At 49.5% G+C, this 17,096-nt stretch overlaps 1 protein-coding gene across 10 annotated transcripts in view; it reads left to right on the top strand.

The window, feature by feature from the left end:
- Mapt (microtubule associated protein tau) overlaps nucleotides 1–17,096 on the top strand; it is a 115,234-nt gene that overhangs the window by 71,176 nt on the left and 26,962 nt on the right. For 6 of the 10 annotated variants that reach the window (XM_008821907.3, XM_008821905.3, XM_008821906.3 and 3 more), the window contains 3 exons: nucleotides 6,721–6,776; nucleotides 10,869–11,001; nucleotides 14,483–14,748. In XM_008821907.3, the coding sequence (XP_008820129.1) occupies nucleotides 6,721–6,776; nucleotides 10,869–11,001; nucleotides 14,483–14,748 (455 nt within the window). Of the gene's footprint in view, nucleotides 1–1,097; nucleotides 1,104–3,391; nucleotides 4,169–6,720; nucleotides 6,777–9,114; nucleotides 9,313–10,868; nucleotides 11,002–14,482; nucleotides 14,749–17,096 lie in introns of all 10 variants that reach the window. The other 4 variants (XM_008821901.3, XM_008821899.3, XM_008821900.3 and 1 more) reach the window with 2 other exon arrangements.

Raw genomic sequence — 17,096 nt, 5'->3', positions numbered from 1 at the left:
GAGGAGGACAGAAGAGGCTGTCAGATCCCCTGGGACTGGAGTTACAGACAGTCGTTAGCTGCCATATGGGTGCTGGGATTCAAACCCAGGTCTTCTGCGAGAATAACCAGTGTTCTTAACCACTGAGCCATCTCTCCAGCCCCCAAGAGAGTCTTAACTTTAGGAAATGGAGGCCTCTGACATAGATGAAGTGTGAGCTAGCTTTGTTTTCTACCAGATACATGATCATTAGCATCGACTATCTAAAGGGAAAACTTACAGGTTGCAGAAGAACTGGTAGCATGCTGTTCTTTGTTCTAGAAAGTGATAGGGACTTATCCACTGTTTAGTGGTGCTGATTGCCTATAGAGGACTCTGCCTCACTGACCCCCAGTCCAGGCCATCCCCCTTTAGGTGACTGTGGACACTAGGCTCCCCTCAGGAGGAGTTGGGACAGTTTGTCTGGAGTCCTGTGTTTGCCTGGACCTCTCCCACCTCCAAGTGATTCTACCCGTTTAAAGTTTTTGTTTATTTGTATTTTTAGGTAAAGTCTCATGTAGTTCAGGCTATCATCGAATTGTATATATCCAAGGATGATCTTGAACTTTTGATCCTACCAAGTGCTGGGATTACAGGTGTATACCGCCACACTCAGTTTATGCAATGGTAGGGACTAAACTCAGGGCTTCATTCATGCTAGGCAAGCACTCTACCAACTGAGCTATATCGCAAAGCCCCTGCTAAATATTTATTGAGTAGTTCACAGTGTCCTGGCAACTGAATAGAAGATTTTCCCAGCCTGGTCCTCCCTCTAGGAGTTTAAGTGCATTATACCAGGTTCCTCACCAACCAGCACACACACCACCAGTACATTTACCATTTATGTTTGGGGAACTTGTCTCTTCTTGCATGGGGTCTTTGGAGTTCTAGCAATATACCAGATTCTAGAATGTCCCAGTCAAGAATAATTCTTAGGAAGCATTTTTTGGAGGACAGTTGGGTGGCTCGTGGCCAGCAGCTGTCTTGGCATCTGGCCCCGTGAGCTGGATGGTACTGGAGAGCCCAAGGCCCTGCTGGTTTCCTGCATCCATCTTTGCAGCTGTCCCTCCTAGAGGTAGACCCAGGTCCCTGATAAGACACTGAGAAGAAGCAGAAACTGGTGCTTTTCCCAGATACCAGCTGGTCTGTGTGGGATGTGTTTATTGATCACTTGCTATGTGGCAGGCCTTGATGCTGGAACCACAAAATGAACAAGCCTATGTGCTCAGCCTGGTTAAGGAGGGAGGGAACCAAGCTGGGGCTGGGTCTCTGGGTAGTGAACCAGCCGCACTGAATCCCGGGGGTTGGAAACAGAAGGATAGCCCATACATTGTGTGCTCACAGTGACACACATGTGTTCTCCTCTTTCCTTCCCTCACCTTATACAGATCTCTTTTTTATGACCCTGAATCCTTTGAGGTTCAAGGAGAGCTGAGGAGTTGTTTAGGTTGCTTTTTGGTGACCAGGTAGGATATGCAAAAAATTGGGGAGTTAAAAAAAAAATCACATATGCCAAGTATGATGGTACGTGCCTACAATACCAGCACTTTGGAAAATAGAAGTAGGAAGATCAGGAGTTCAAGGTTATCCTTGACTAGAACAGTGAATTTGAGGCCAGCCTCAGCTATAGGAGACTGTCTCAAAAAATAAAAACAAGGGGTTGGAGAGATGGCTCAGTGGTTAAGAGCACTGGCTGCTCTTGTAGCGCTCTCAGGTTTGGTTCCCAGCACCCACATGTCAACTAACAACTGTCCATAACTCCAGTTCCAGGGGATCCAACATCCGCTTCTGGCCTCTACGGGCATTGCATTCATGTGTATGCTTACATACAAGCAAAACACTCATACACATAAAAACTGAAACTTAAAAAAATATTTTCAAAAACAGAGGGTATTTATTGGGGAACCCAAGGAGTGTAGATCATCTTTAATACACAGCCAGACATTCTAAAGAGGGGTTTACATAAATATCACATGAATGAGTCAGAAAAAAACAGTGTGCCTTGGATCAGCTGAGTTGGTAAGCAGTTGCTGGGTAAGCAGTTGCTGGGAGGGTCTCAGAATCCTCTGTGGCCACAGTGCTTCTGCTTTACCTAAAGCAAAAGGCCAGAGAGCTGTGGCTATGCTACAGGTTGTGTATAGGAATCTTATAGCAGATCTTCTAATGAAGGTTCCATCCCTGATGATCTAACTCATACATTTTCCAAGTCAGTCAGAGCAGGATTGGAGGTCAGGTGATTGATGGCACCCACTAATTTCACCTACCCTAAAAGGAATCAAGTACAAGTAGAAGAGGACAGGGACTCTTGTCAGGGGCATCTGCAGTCCAGAATCTTTGAGGAACTTGGCTTCTGTGAAAAGGGGGACACACAGCCGGGCATGGTGGCGCACACCTTTAATCCCAGCACTTGGGAGGTAAAGGCAGGTGGATCTCTGTGAGTTCAAGGCTAGCCTGGTCTACATAATGAGTTCCAGGACAGCTGGGGCTACAGGGAGACCCTGTCTCAAAAAGACCAAAAAAAAGGGGCGGGGGGAGACATGCTTCTGCAGCCTCATAATCATACACACTGGGCAGCCACAGAGACTCTGGCAGGTCTGGCCCCAGCCAAGACCAAAGGGCCTCAGAGGTCACCAGGTCCAAGTCTCCCTTTTACAGACAAGAAAACTGAGGCTCAGAGATGGGAGGCTTCACTGGAGGTCCTGCAGTGAGCTAATAGCAGATAGACCAAGAGATCTTTCATTCTGAGCAAACGGAAGAAAGGAGCTAGGCCTGAGTCAGGGTCCTGCCTCTATTGGGGGTGGGGGGAGGACTTTCTTTTTTTATGAGACAGGGTTTCTCCGCAGCCCCAGCTGGCCTAGAATTCATTGTGTAGACCAGTTTGGCCTGGATCTCACAGAGATCTACCTGCCTCTGCCCCACTAAGAGCTGGGATTAAAGGCATGGGCCACCATACCCAGGCCCAGGGACCTTTTCTTATGGTAAGAACTATGTTCCTCCCCCAAACAATCTCTGTACCCCTGATAACTTTTTGCCACCGCTGCCTCTTCAAACCCAGAGGAGATGAGAGTTCCCGACCAGCAGAAAGAGGTGCCTGAGAGGCTCCTGAGCAAGGAGCTTAGTATTCAAGTCCAGCCTGGCCTCAGCAGAGAAGTTTCTGTGGTCTCATTGCCCCTTCTGGGTGAAAAACAGCCAGATGCTCCTGACTCGGCGATCACTCAACTTCCCCGGCACCATCCCACCTGCCCAGCCCCTCCTCCACCAGCTGGCCCTCAGGAGCCCACCCAGGAGTGGGGACCAGAGCCTGGGGATCATGCCAAGGCCGACCTGGCTGTTCTGAAGCCTTCCTCTACTGGATATCTCCCCATGGAGACAGAAGAGGTCGCGTTTCTCCCAGAAAGCTTGCTCAGGGAGCCAGGGCATGGTGAAGGCCAGGCCCCAGACCCAGGGGTCCCAGATTGGATCTGCCAGCCCATGCCTGACATGTCTGGGGCTCCACTTCTGCCACAAGGCCTCAGAGAGGCCACAGGCCAACCTTCAGGGACAGGACCTGAGCATCTAGAAAGAAGCCATCCAACCTCTGAGCTGCTGATGTACCAACTTGTGGGAGACAAGGACCATCAGGGGCCACCTCAAAAAGATGATCAGGGCAAAGACAGGCTGGGGGCTGAGACAATAGGTGAAGATCTGGACATGGACGAGTCATCCCAGGACTCCCCTTCCTCCCAGGCCTCTCCTCCATCCCAGGCCTCTCTGGCCCTAGGCAGGGCACCCACTCAGGCTGTATCTAGAGAGGCCACTGGCATGCCTGGGTTCCCAGATGAGGGTGCCATCCCACTTCCTGTCGATTTCCTCTCCAAAGTCTCCACAGAGACCCAGGCCTCGCAGCCAGATGGGCCTGGCACAGGGCCTGTGGATGAAGGGCACGAGGCTGCCCCTGAGTTCACATTCCACGTGGAAATCAAAGCCAGCATGCCGAAGGAGCAGGATTTGGAAGGGGCAACACTGATGGGGGCCCCTGGAGAGGAGCAACAGGCCCAGGGCCCCTCTGTGGGAAAGGCCACCAAAGAGGCTGGTCTTCTGGAACCATCCGAGAAGCAGCCTGCATCTGGCCTGCCAGGAAGGCCAGTCAGTCGGGTCCCTCAACTCAAAGGTCTGTGGTTTAAGCTCCCTCACTCCTCCCCTGGTACCTTCCTGTACCACCAGGCTGTGGGCACTGTTACTTGGCTTCTGGTCCTCCTTGACTCCTGTACCCAAGGTTCCGGGATAGCCACTAAACCTACCACCTGGGCCGACGCTGCTCCCCTCCCCAGCCTTTGCCCTTCAGGCTCTGGTAGCACGAGCTCCTCTCACGCTTGCCCACATTCTGCATGTCACCAATGCCCCTACCCTGTGCTTTCTACCCTGTTTGGTTCTCTGTCCTCTTGATATGTCCACCATGGTCCACCCGCCCACCAGAGGTTGGTAGGCACACTGCACAGAGATAATAGTCATTGCCCGCCCCCCAAGTTGCATTTGACAGGCCAAAACCACATGTGCAGAGGTGGCCGGGAGCCTAGCAGCCCCCACCCTATCCTGCTTATGGCAGACATAATGAACAAAAACATCTTCCAATTCCAAAAAGTCCAGCCTCTTGGGCAGGGACAGGCTAGGTCCCTGTATGACACCCCGCCTGGAGCCCTCTAGAGATTGAAGGGGTGGGAGAAGCCTCCAGGAGAGTACATTCATAGCTTTAAGATTTTAGAATACTGGGGTTGGAGAGATGGCTCAGTGGTTAAGAACACTGGTTGTTCTTGCAGAAGACCTGGGTTCAAATCCCAGCACCCACATGGCAGCTAACAACTGTCCATAACTCCAGTTCCAGGAGCTCCAATGACCTCTTCTGTCCTCCGTGGGACCTCTTCTGTCCTCCATGGGCATTGCACAACGTGGGTGCACTTACCTACATGCAGGCAATGCACTCAAACACCTAAAATAAAAATAATCAATAAACTATTTTAAAGTTTAAGGTGGGTGGCCAGGTGTGATGGCACACATGCTGAGGCCAGCCTGGACTACACAGTGAATTCAAACAAACAATAAAACTAAGGTGGGGGGGGGAGCCTATGTCCTGTTTTAAATTCCAATTGTAGAGGACAAACGACTGCCTTGAATGTTTTACAAAGTAATGTTCTATGGAATTCTGGTTCACCAGATGTCAATAGATGTATCTGAGGCAGGGGTAGGGAGGATAGAGTTCCACGGCACAGTGAGTTGAGAACAGAACAGGCTACACAAAGTTCAACAGCTGTTACTGTTGTAGGACTTGTGAGAGTCCTTAATGTGTTGATGCATTTTAGAGGGTTGAGTGACCCTCTAAAAAGGATTCGTACTCTGTATTTCCCAAACATATTTGATGCTACCTACTAACATGTCCTAGAAGAGGGCATGTTGAATCCTATCCAGAGTCCAGAAATGCTGATCTAGCAGGTGTTTTTGAGGCCCATAGATAATGCCGATTTGCTATGATTGTGGTGGTAGGTACAAGTGGGGATTACTTGGTCAGTCAGTGTTCCAATGTCACTGTGCTCTGGAACAATTGCAGCTGAAGCTTTTGTGGCTAGTGACAGCTGGTCTTGAAGCAATGATGGTCTTTGCCCTGAGTCAAAATGGTTCAACACAAGCCATCTGCCCTAAACTGGCATCCAACAGGCTTGATTTTGGCAAAAGAAGAAATGCACGAGACCCACTTGGATTCCTATTACAATGCAGATTTCTGGGTGCCCATTAGGGTTGAACACCCAGCCTCACTGCACCTAGGAGTCTGTGTGTTAACAGCCTCCCCAGGCAATTCTGCCACAGTAAACTGGGGAAACCTCTGGGTTGGAGCATAAGCACTGGTCATTCTAGAAATCCAGTCTTCAGCCACCTGCGGGGAACCACAGGTTACCAGTGGTTCTGAGATCCTGTGAGTAGACAGATCCAAGGGTATAGCCTCCTTTGGTGTCCCTCAGGAGTGGCAAGACACCCCCAGGATTAGGTCAAAATAAGAGGAGTTTCTTTGAAAGCAGCTGGGGCTAGCAGTGAAGGATTAGTAAGTTGCTTTGGGTTGCATCCCATAACAAAGATGCAGATATCTCCACCAGGCTTATCTATTCTGTGGTAGGTGACCCACAGTGGGAGATTGGGTGGTCATCATGAGGTGGCCAGGAAGGTGGACATGAAGATCACTTTCAAACTAGAGGCATGGGGCAGGGGAAATCAGAAGTGGCTTCAGGCAGGCCTTGAGGATCTCACAGGAAACCAAGACTGAGTCTGGCCAACAGAAGACAAATCCTTCTCCCTGATCCTGCAGGAGCCTGAAGCCATGCTGGACTGCCTCCATTCATGGCCTCAGGGTGTTTAAAGGGCCCTGCTTTGAGTGGGGTGGGGTTGGCAGAGAAAGAGAGTGCACCAGCCACAGCCCCATGTCAACATGCACCTCTAACAGCATCTGCTGCATCTCCTCTGCATGTCACCACCCTCGGCCAGCCCGCTGCTCCCTTGCCAGGTTGCTCCAAGCAGTGGCTCTGTGTGTTGTATGATAGATACTAACAGTGATGCTTAGCAGACTGGAGGACAAAGAAAATCAGCTGGGTTTCAACCACCGACCTTGAACTCTCTGGCTCTTCTATGAAAGATGTGAGAACGAAGCATAACGTGCATTCTTATTTTGTATTTTATCAGCTCGCATGGTCGGTAAAAGCAAAGATGGGGCTGGAAATGATGAAAGGAAAGCAAAGGTAAGCCACTGACCAACCAGTCAGATTCACCAAGAGGCTCCGCTTCCAAGCCTGAGTTTGCGCTCATCTGTACTGTGTGGGGAGTGTTTGTCACTGGAGTGCGGCTGTCATTTCAAAGCCTTTGCTTTTAAAAAGGGCAGCATTTCTGTCCTGATACTTACACAGGGAGGGGTGGTCAACAGGTTATTCAGTTCCTGCCCAGGTCCACGCCATTTCTTCATACAGTTTAAATGAAGCTATGTGTGAATATTCTGCAGTAAAGTTGGGGTTTGTACTTCTTACTCTTCCCACTATAGATGTAGGCTCAGAAACATACATATGTACAAGACACATGGAGTATATGGGGGGGGGGCATTGGGAGCAATGAGCAAGGAATGAAGTGATCTCTAGCCACAGGCAGGGAAGTTTCTGAGTGAACCCTTAAAAAGAAGATCTGGGAGGCAAGCAGGAGAGGAAACAGGCTGCTGATGCTTCAGAGCAGGGAACAGTAAGCTGAGGCCTGGAAGCAAACGTTTAAGGAGAATACGCACACAGGCCTGGTTGCTGAGGAGTTCTGCATGGGGCAGAAGGTTATTGAAGGAGCAGAACCTCCTTTAAGTGCATGGAGAAGCATGAGTTGGTATAAATCTTGCCCAAGTGGCCATTTGGGGTGAGCTCTACTTGGCGTTCAGTAACCAAGCCCAGCAAATGAAGCTACCTGCTCACCACAGACCTGCGCCCTGAGTCCTGTCTGTCCTCAGCTTTTCAGCTATAGTCTCTCCCTCCGTGACTGTGTATCTTAGAAAGTCCTCCTGAAGCTGTACAGTGGTGTCTTCCTGCAAAAATCCCACCATGGCCCAGATGGGATCTAGTGAGCAGCCAGTGTGAGTGCTGCCCAGAACATCTGGTTTGGAATCAGTGACAGAGTATGTCCAGATGCAGATGGTGGCACTAGAGCTCAGTAGCAGGGGTTGAAGACCACTCCTGGAAGAGCCTGTTCTATGCATATCAGGGCTTCCTGTCACAGCCTGTACCCACAGAAGCAGTTGGTCATCCTCCACAGACATCCCTGCCCTTGCTTGTCAGTCAAGATGCTCATTTAGTGCTGGGGTGAAGGGCAGGGAGTCCTGGCTTCATGCTTACATGCATGCATGTATTTATCCATTTGTGTAATCACTGGATACACATGGGTACAGAGTCCCTGCCCTGGAATGGCCCACAGTACAGCAAGGAGCCAAACCTATTATACATCTTGGCTGGATGGAGAGAGTTGCCAGTGGAAACGGGCCTTGCCCAACGGGAAAAAGGGGGATGCCAGATCCTACCCTAGTTTTTGTCCTGTGTCACCAACCTCAGGGCCTATATCTGTCCCTTGGGCTCTCCTCCTGGCCGTGGTGGCACAAACTGGGCCTCAGCACTTTCAGTGGGGAATTCAAGAGGATGAGAAAACACAACAGTTGAAGCACAGTGACGTCTCTGGTCAGGACCCTGCTGTACAACTCTGACTTCCCCCAAAGCACTCCAACCTTAGCCTCTCAGCCTTTATTCCAAAAGGTCTAGCCCACACCCTCCACCACACCAGGGCCATATTTCCCAGTCAGAGTCCTCAGAGCCAGTAGGATAAACCGAGGGTGTCAGCCTCTAGCCCTCATGTACCCGGGTTCAAAGAGGCAACCAGCTCCACAGACACCTGTTTCCTTAGGTGGAATATGCTATGGAGTTAACTTTGGTCAAACTGGGATTCTCTAGGTAGCATTAAGATTCGTTTTTATTTGGTTCTTTAATCAAAAATGGTGTGTGTGTGTGTGTGTGTGTGTGTGTGATCTTGGTGGCATCCAATGGAAGCTTTAGATTGGCACTGGCACAATCTTTCTTTGAGCAATTAGGATTCTGTTGGCATGGTGGAGGAGGTGGGTCAGCATGAGTGTCTTCCCTGAAGTTGAGCAGATAGTGGGGTGCATCGGAGTACTTTCTTGAGAAAATACTGGCCCTTCTCTGATGATCTCCATGTACTTACCAAGAGTGAAGCACCTGTCAACCACAGGTCTACAAAATAGAAGACACCAGATGATCCAATAACTAGAGAAAGGGCATACCAGAACTTCTATCCATTTAAAATTTCTATGCTATGTAAGTGTTATTATGTCTGTCCCATGACAGCCATGTAGCATGTGTGTAGCTGACGGATAACACGGTGCTGAGGGCAGGGTAGCTATCCTTTCTTACTGGTAGAAGGGCTATGGAGAGGGCTGCTTTGACTGTGACCTGCCTTCTTTATGTTTAGTTACTGTCCTTTCTCTCAGTTTGTTCCCCTCCCCCATGTGCTGACTTTTATTTTGATTTTATGTTTATGTTTAAGACATCCACACCTTCCTGTGCTAAAACCTTGAGAAATAGGCCCTGCCTTAGCCCCAAACGCCCCACTCCTGGTAGCTCAGACCCTTTGATCAAACCCTCCAGCCCTGCCGTGTGCCCTGAGCCAGCCACTTCTCCTAAACACGCCTCTTCTGTCACATCCCGCACTGGCAGTTCTGGAACAAAGCAGATGAAACTCAAGGTAAGGAAACCACCTTTGGCAAGATCCAGGCTGCTCTACTGTGCTGTTCAAACATTTTATTCAGATACACTGACAGAGCAGCACAGACGGTTGAAGAGGGGACAGGGAGGGAATGGGGCTCAGAACCATGCTTCTTGCTTCCCTCTCCCCTTGGAGCAGCAGGTCCAGAGACAACTGGGGGATCCTAATTTGAAAGGTGAAGCTCTAAGCCAGGAGTTATGTCTACTGCCTGTAATCCCAGTATTGGGAGGCTGAGGCAGGAGGATTCCTGCAAGTTCAAAGCTAGCTTGAGCTGTAAAGTGAGTTCCAGACCAGGCTGGGCTATAGTGTGAGACCGTGTCTCAAAAAATAAGAAGTCAGGTGTAGTATACACCTGTAATTTCAGCACCTAGGAGTATGAAGCAGAGGGATCCCTGCAACTTCCAGGACAGCCAGTGCTACATAGACTCTGTCTCAGCCAGGCGTGGTGGTGCACACCTTCAGTCCCAGCACTTGGGAAGCAGAGGCAGGCGGATCTCTGTAAGTTCAAGGCCAGCCTGGTCTACATAGTGAGTTGCAAGCCAGGTGGGGCGACAGGGAGACCCTGTCTCAAACGAATGAGAAGGAAGGAGGAAGGAGGACGGAAGGAAGGAGGAAGGAAGGAAGGAAAGAAGGAGGGAGGGAGGGAAGGAAGGAAGAAGGAGGAGGAGAGAGGGAAGGAAGGAAGGAAGGAAGGAAGGAAGGGAGGAAGGAAGGGAGGGAGGGAGGGAGAGAGGAAGGGAGAGAGGAAGGAAGGGAGCTACAGCTTTAGCTAGAGTTCCTATTGTAACTGGCCATGCCTCCAGATTGCCCCATGTAGTTGAGTTGTGAAGCCTCCATCCCCACCAATCCTACCAGCTCCTCCTCTCCACCCTCCCTCCAGCACCAGCTCGTGGTCTGTGGTTCATGTGGTTTCTCTTCATACTTCATGCCATGCCCAGGGGTCATCTACTAAGGACCAGACCCATAACCACCCAGATCAGCAGACTGTGCCTGCTCCAGCTCTGGCTCCCAGCCTTCAGCAGGTGTTCATAGCCAAGTGTTCTTAGCACACCTGAAGAGTCACTGACACCCCAGGGCCATAGGGAGAGAGGAAACAGACATAACTTGGCTCTGTATAGTGTCTCTGCTCAGGCTCAAGCATGAGTATCTCCACGGGCCTCCCATCAGTCAGCTGCATCCATAATTAAATCAGAAAATGGGTGTCCACAGAGGTGTGTCTGCCACATCCTGCACATTGATCTCTGAGTGGATGCTGACCCTGATCTTGCTCCAAGCACTACTGAGTTTTTAAACACATGTTAGCACACAAGTCCTCTAGGAAAAAATAGGAATCTGGGTGCTTGACATGGGTGGGCCGTCGGGCTGTGTGCCAGTAAATCATCAGACTCTGCAAGACCTTTCTTGTATCTAGTAAGCAAAGGGCCACCCCAACCTTTGCCTCCTTCCAGAAGAGGTAGGAGGATGGGGTTGGCCTTGCCTTGATGTCAATCACCTTTCCCGATGGTGAAACCCTTTTATCCTGATTCTGTTTATAGGGGGTTGATGGCAAAACTGGAACAAAAATTGCTACACCCCGGGGAGCAGCCCCACCAGGCCAGAAAGGCCCATCCAACGCCACCAGGATTCCAGCCAAGACCACACCCAGCCCAAAGACCCCTCCTGGCACAGGTAAGGATGTTCTCTGGAGTCTTAGTCAAAAAGCTTCCAGAAGATGTAACCCTCACCCCAAGAGGGTGAGGTCACCAACAATAACCGCTGGCACTAACACTGTAGCCTGCTGTACACTGAAGCATTTTTGTCTACTTTTTGATCCTTTTAAAGGCAATTTTTTGAGGTAGATATTGAATCCTTGCTTTTTAATCAATGAAGAAATCTCGCTCATTTTGGGTAAGCATGAGGTAAATGCAAAATCAAATGACTAATGAGTGGCAGGTAAGGGGCATCTCTCCAGGGAGGTAGCCTGTCATAGTTAGTTTTCTGTTGCTGGGCTAAATCACCATGACCAAAAGCAACTGGAGAGGAAAGGGTTTATTTTATCTTACTCTTCCAAGGCACACTCCATCTTTGAGGGAAGTCAGGCAGAATCTCAAGGAACCTGGAGACAGGAACTGAAACACAGATGGGGGAGGAACACTGCTTACTGGCTTGCTCCTCTGACCTGTGCTCAGCCTACTTTCTTATACAACCCAGGACCACCACCTGCCCAGGGGTGGAACCACACACAGTAGGCTGGGGCCTCCCACATTATTCAACAATCAAAATGCCTCAGGCCAGTATAATGAAGGAAATTCCTCAATTGAGATTCCCTCTTCCCAGGTGTATCAAGTTGACAACCAAAGCTAACTATTACACAGCCTGAGCTGTGTGGCCTGTCCCTTTGGAGGAACTGTAAACAGGGCAGGATATCATGGGGAACTTCTCACAACTCAACTCCACATAGCTGTGATGTTAGGAACCTTCTGGCAAAACCCAAGGTTCTTATCTGAGCAGTGGCATGCTGTGGCCATTGCCCTAACCCCTGTGAGTAAAATCCAGTCAGCACTGAGAACCTGGCTGGGTCTTCGTAGAGCTGTTCCATGTCCCATAGAGCTATCAGAAGTGGAAGCCTTTGTTGAACACCCTGGGGTCCTGCTCCTAGAAAGAATTTAGACGCTGCTTGACTCGGGGGTGTCTGGCCTGCATTTGCTCCCTTTTGGTGCTCAGACCTCTGGATTTTGGTACAGGGCATGGTAAAGGACTGGCTCATGGTATTCCTGCTTATCAGACCAGAGGCAGCCACTCACTCAGAGCCTTCTGTTGTCTGCCTGGTATTGTGAAGCATGGTGCCTGTAATGACACTCCCTGCTCAGAGCTATGTTTTCACTGAGGAGCTGTGTGCTGGTGTGTCTTTCATGCACTAATGAACTAGGGTATCAACTGCATGTTGGGTGAGCCTGCTGCTCCCATATCTTCCCCACTAGTCCTTGCACCTGTTCCCTGCTTCTGTCTCTTATGAGAAGTTGACCAGCCAGATACTGCCCCTGAAGAACTCACAGAGACCCTTGTGAGCCTGATTATAATGAGGCTATCTGTGGATTTTTCTTTTTAAGCTGCCAAGCAAATGCAGAGAAAACCACCCCCGCAGGGGCAAAATCTGAGAGAGGTAATCCTGGGCCCACTGCCCTGTGTGGGCAGACCCTCTTGGTGTGTGTGCTGTCCCCGAGCTTGTTTGCAGGGCTGGGAGGACCCATGTCTACAGCCTAGGCTACCCCATAGAGGCTGAGCCTGGAACCCTCCATACTGCATTCTCCAGAGGCATCTGTCTGTGGAATCAAATCCCCTGTGCTCTCACTTCAGAAACAAGGACTGTGATGGGATGAGGAACTTGTGCCTTGAGATATTTGGGGGTACTGGAGGTTTGAATCATCTCTAACCAAAGTTCCACTGGGACAGTCTCACTGGTAGGCAGAGGGTTTTACAGAGTTGGTCCTTTTCGTTTTGTTAAGAAATGGGGTCTTTGAGCTAGAAAGATGGAGTAGCAGTTAAGAGTACTGGCTGCTCTTCCAGAGGACTGGAGTTCAGTTCCCAGCATGCCTATCAGGCAGCTCACAACCATCTGTAACTCCAGTTCTAGGGCATCTGACACCCTCTCTGGCCTCCGTGGGCACCTGCACACACACACACACACACACACACACACACACACACACACACACATACACACACATGAGAGAGACAGAGAGAGAGAGAGACAGAGAGAGAGAGAGAGAGAGTATTTAAAAACAAAAAAGAAAGTAATTAGGGGCTTAATCTTTTGCGCAGGCTGGTCTCTAACTTCTGGGCTCAAGCAATCCTTCTGCCTCAGTCTCCCAAGCAACTGAAACTACATATGTGTGTCACCACACCTGGCTCTACCTGCATTTACTGAGCACCTACCCTGTGTGCCAGACATTGCTTTGGACCCTGCATCTGTAACAACATCACCTTCTCAAAGCACTGTCTTGAGGCATGGAGGGGGGGATTATTGACTCATTCAAGGTCACTCTGCAAGTGACATTGTAGACACAAGCCACAACCACCACACCCACCACAACTCTGTGTCTCTGGGGACAGGTAGGAAGAGCTAAGCCCATGGCAGAGACACCACTTGTCACAGAGCTTGATGGCTTTAGGGACATCTGAGACATGGAACTTGAGACTCTATTCTCTAGACAGAATTGCAATGGCAGTTTACTCTGATGCTTCTTGGGGTGGAGAGCTTGAGAAGGACCAGTTGTGCAGGCCCTGGAGTCTGCCCTATCAGATCTGGAAGGGGCCCAGGAATCTGCATATCACAGGTTCCACTTCCTCCTAAGAACTCCAGAAATTCGCAAAAATAAAACAGGGGTGTGGTGGTGCCTCAGTAAATTCTAAGTATATTGGAGGCATAGTAACACATGGGGGAGGAGGATCAAGGAAAGGATAGAGTCTGTTGCTGAGAAGAGGTCCAAGCAGACTTCCCAGCACCTGATGGTATTTGGAAAGGTATGCGGGTATTAGAAGGGGGAAGAGCATTTTGGGGTGGGAACAGCAAGGTGGAGCTTAGCAATGTGGGCCATGGCTTGTCTGGAGAGCTCTGGGCAGGCAGCCCAGTCCCTATTCTACAACCCCAGCACCACCGAGTTGGAGGAGCCGGCTATGCTGCCCAACAGCCTCAGTTCTTCCTACCCTGTGCGGGGGAAAGGATCAGGAGGGTCAGGGCTTGAGGGCAGTAGTGGGGCCCTGTCACTACATCACCCTTAGTTAAAGGACCGACAGAAGTGAGTGTACCAGAGGCTCCTTTGTGGCAGGCATTAGAATCACATCCATTTCCACACTGAGGCCTCAGAGCTCAGCAAACAGAAGTGATTTATCAGATACACAGCTAGCTGGAACCCATCTCTTGACTTCAGGACTGTGGGGCAGAGTCTGGGAGGATGTGTTGAGTGTTGGGGCACTGATGAGCACCCAGTTGCTTTCTTGAGAAATGGGTATTACTGTATCTAGGTGACAGGGCAGAAACATGCTTCTCCACAAATAGGCTCCCTTGCCAGATCCGCTGCTGAGGCTGGACGTGGCCCCCAGGCTGGGAGCCTCAGAGACTTTGCAGATCTCACCCACCTGGGCTCTCTCCCTCTCCCCCCACCTCCAGGCGAACCACCGAAATCCGGGGAACGCAGCGGTTACAGCAGCCCGGGCTCCCCAGGGACTCCGGGCAGCCGCTCCCGCACCCCATCCCTACCAACCCCGCCCACTCGGGAGCCCAAGAAAGTGGCGGTGGTCCGCACTCCCCCCAAGTCGCCGTCTGCCACCAAGAGCCGCCTGCAGACTGCCCCCGTGCCCATGCCAGACCTAAAGAATGTCAGGTCCAAGATCGGCTCCACGGAGAACCTGAAGCATCAGCCAGGAGGCGGGAAGGTAAGGGCGTGGCCGGCTGGGGGAGTGGTATGGGGTGCAGCCCCCATCCCAGCAGGTGGCTTCCATCAGCCTGGCTTGGCTTCTCCCAGAGCGAACTGGCCACCAAAGCAGTGGTCTACATAGCGAGTTCCAGGACAGCTGGGGCTACTGGGAGAACCTATCTTAAAAATACCCAAAAAAGCTGGGCGTGGTGGCAGAGGCAGGTCGATCTCTGTTAGTTCAAGGATAGCCTGGTCTACATAATGAGTTCCAGGACAGCTGGGGCTACAGGGAGACCCTGTCTCAAAAAAAAAAAAAAAAAAACAAAGGAAAAAAAAAGTAATAATTTTTTAAACAGTGTTTGTAGCCAGCAAGATGGCTCAACAGGTAAGAGTGCTCACAACTTGAGTTTGATCCCTAGGACCCACATGATAGAATGAAAGAATTGACCCTGCAAGTTGTCTTTTGACACCACAAGCACACCATGATGTGACATGCCTGCACACACACACACAAATGCAATAAATAATTTTTTTTTTTTAAACAGGGTCTCTCTGTAGCCCTAGCTGACCTGGATTCACTATAGATACCAGGCTGGCCTCGAACTCACAGAGATCTGCCTTCCTCTGCCTCCCGAGTGCTGGGATTAAAGGCGTGTGCCACCACGCCTGGTGCAATAAATAATTTTGAAGAGTCTGAAGAATATAAACCATGCTTAAGTGGTGTTCACCTTGAAGAAAGGGGCTGGAGGGATCCTGTCTGGACTCAGCAGACACTGAACACCCCAGATCTCCATTTAAATCATCCATTGGCCTGAAAGTGGTGATGACATGCTTGTAATCCCAACACTTGGGAGGCTGAGGCAGGAGGACCCCAAGTTGAAGGCCAGTCTGGACTAAATGCCAAGATCATTTGATTAGAAAACATCGAATCAAATCTAAACATCTCTCTCTGCTTTGGGCTTTTTCTCTTTTCATGATTTACTACAGTGAACATGTTTTATCATAAAACTCCACAATGAAATGGTGTTTAAAGGCAAATGCAGGCAGGCAGATGGCCTTATGAGAGAACCTTCTGGAGAGATGGGAGGGAAGGAGTATGGAACTGGGAGACACAGGGAGCCAGAGCCCCTCAGATGTTCTTTTAAATGTGCTAGAACCTACCTTTGGTGGACCAGAGTATTTCCAATTTATAGTCCAGACTGGGGTCCAGGATCCCCAAATTCTTACCTTCTGACCTCTGCTCCATCCCATCCCCAGCAGTCCCCTGTGCACTGAGATCCTCTTATGGTCTCAACCATGTCCTCATTTGCAGATACTATGCTTAGCTCCTCAGGGAGCCCAGACCCAACCAGGCCAGCCCTGGGCTGTGTGTCCCTGTCCTGAGTTGACCCAGCTCTGTATGGTACCTGAGAGAGTGCAGAGGTCACCACTGAGGTCAAGATAAAGGACCAGCATTTAAAACATATTTTATGTTGATGCGTGCCTTTAATCCCAGTACTTGGGAGAGGCTAGTGGATCTTTGTGAGATCAAGGCCAGCCTCATCTACATACCAAGATCCAGGCCAGCTGGGGCTACCAGGAGACCTTGTCTCTAACAAACAAATGACAAATAAACCCCCACCCAAAAGCTTTTAGGGGGGGGGGCTTTTTGTTTTTTTTGGGTTTTTTATGCTTTGAATAATTTTTTTAATCATTACTTTTTAAAAAAAGTTTTAATAACTACATGATTAGAAGAAGTATTTCACTACAGCTTTAACATATTCAGTAACATACTCCAGAGCAAGAGTACACCTCTTTCACAAGTGGGTGCAAGTTTCTAGGTTCACAGTTGAATTAATACAGTTATACAATATTGAACTCAATATAAGCCCTATAAGACATAAAATTGAATGAGTTTTTAACCTTTAAAAAAGATCTCCATTTCGTTTTGGAATATATTGTTCCTTGCAGAAATCATTGTTTTTGCTAACACTGAGATGTTGGCGCATGCATCTCTAATCTGTATGTATCTGATTATTACTGCTCATAATCGGTTGCACTTGGATCCTTGGTGCCTGTCTATGTCTATAAAGTCATTGGGTAGATTTCAATGGTAATGGTTATCACCTCTACTAATTAGCATGACATAAATTTCCATGCTTCCTCCTCAATTATAATACATTTTTTTAAAATTTGTTGATTTTGTGTGTAGAGATGTTGGCGCATGCATCTCTAATCTGTATGTATCTGATTATTACTGCTCATAATCGGTTGCACTTGGATCCTTGGTGCCTGTCTATGTCTATAAAGTCATTGGGTAGATTTCAATGGTAATGGTTATCACCTCTACTAATTAGCATGACATAAATTTCCATGCTTCCTCCTCAA

The sequence above is a fragment of the Nannospalax galili genome, unplaced genomic scaffold, assembly GCF_000622305.1.
Source record: "Nannospalax galili isolate Female #2095 unplaced genomic scaffold, S.galili_v1.0 scaffold1128, whole genome shotgun sequence".
NCBI lineage: Eukaryota > Metazoa > Chordata > Mammalia > Rodentia > Spalacidae > Nannospalax > Nannospalax galili.
Note: the sequence above shows the minus strand (reverse complement) of the source record. Positions and strands in the feature narration are given on the sequence as shown.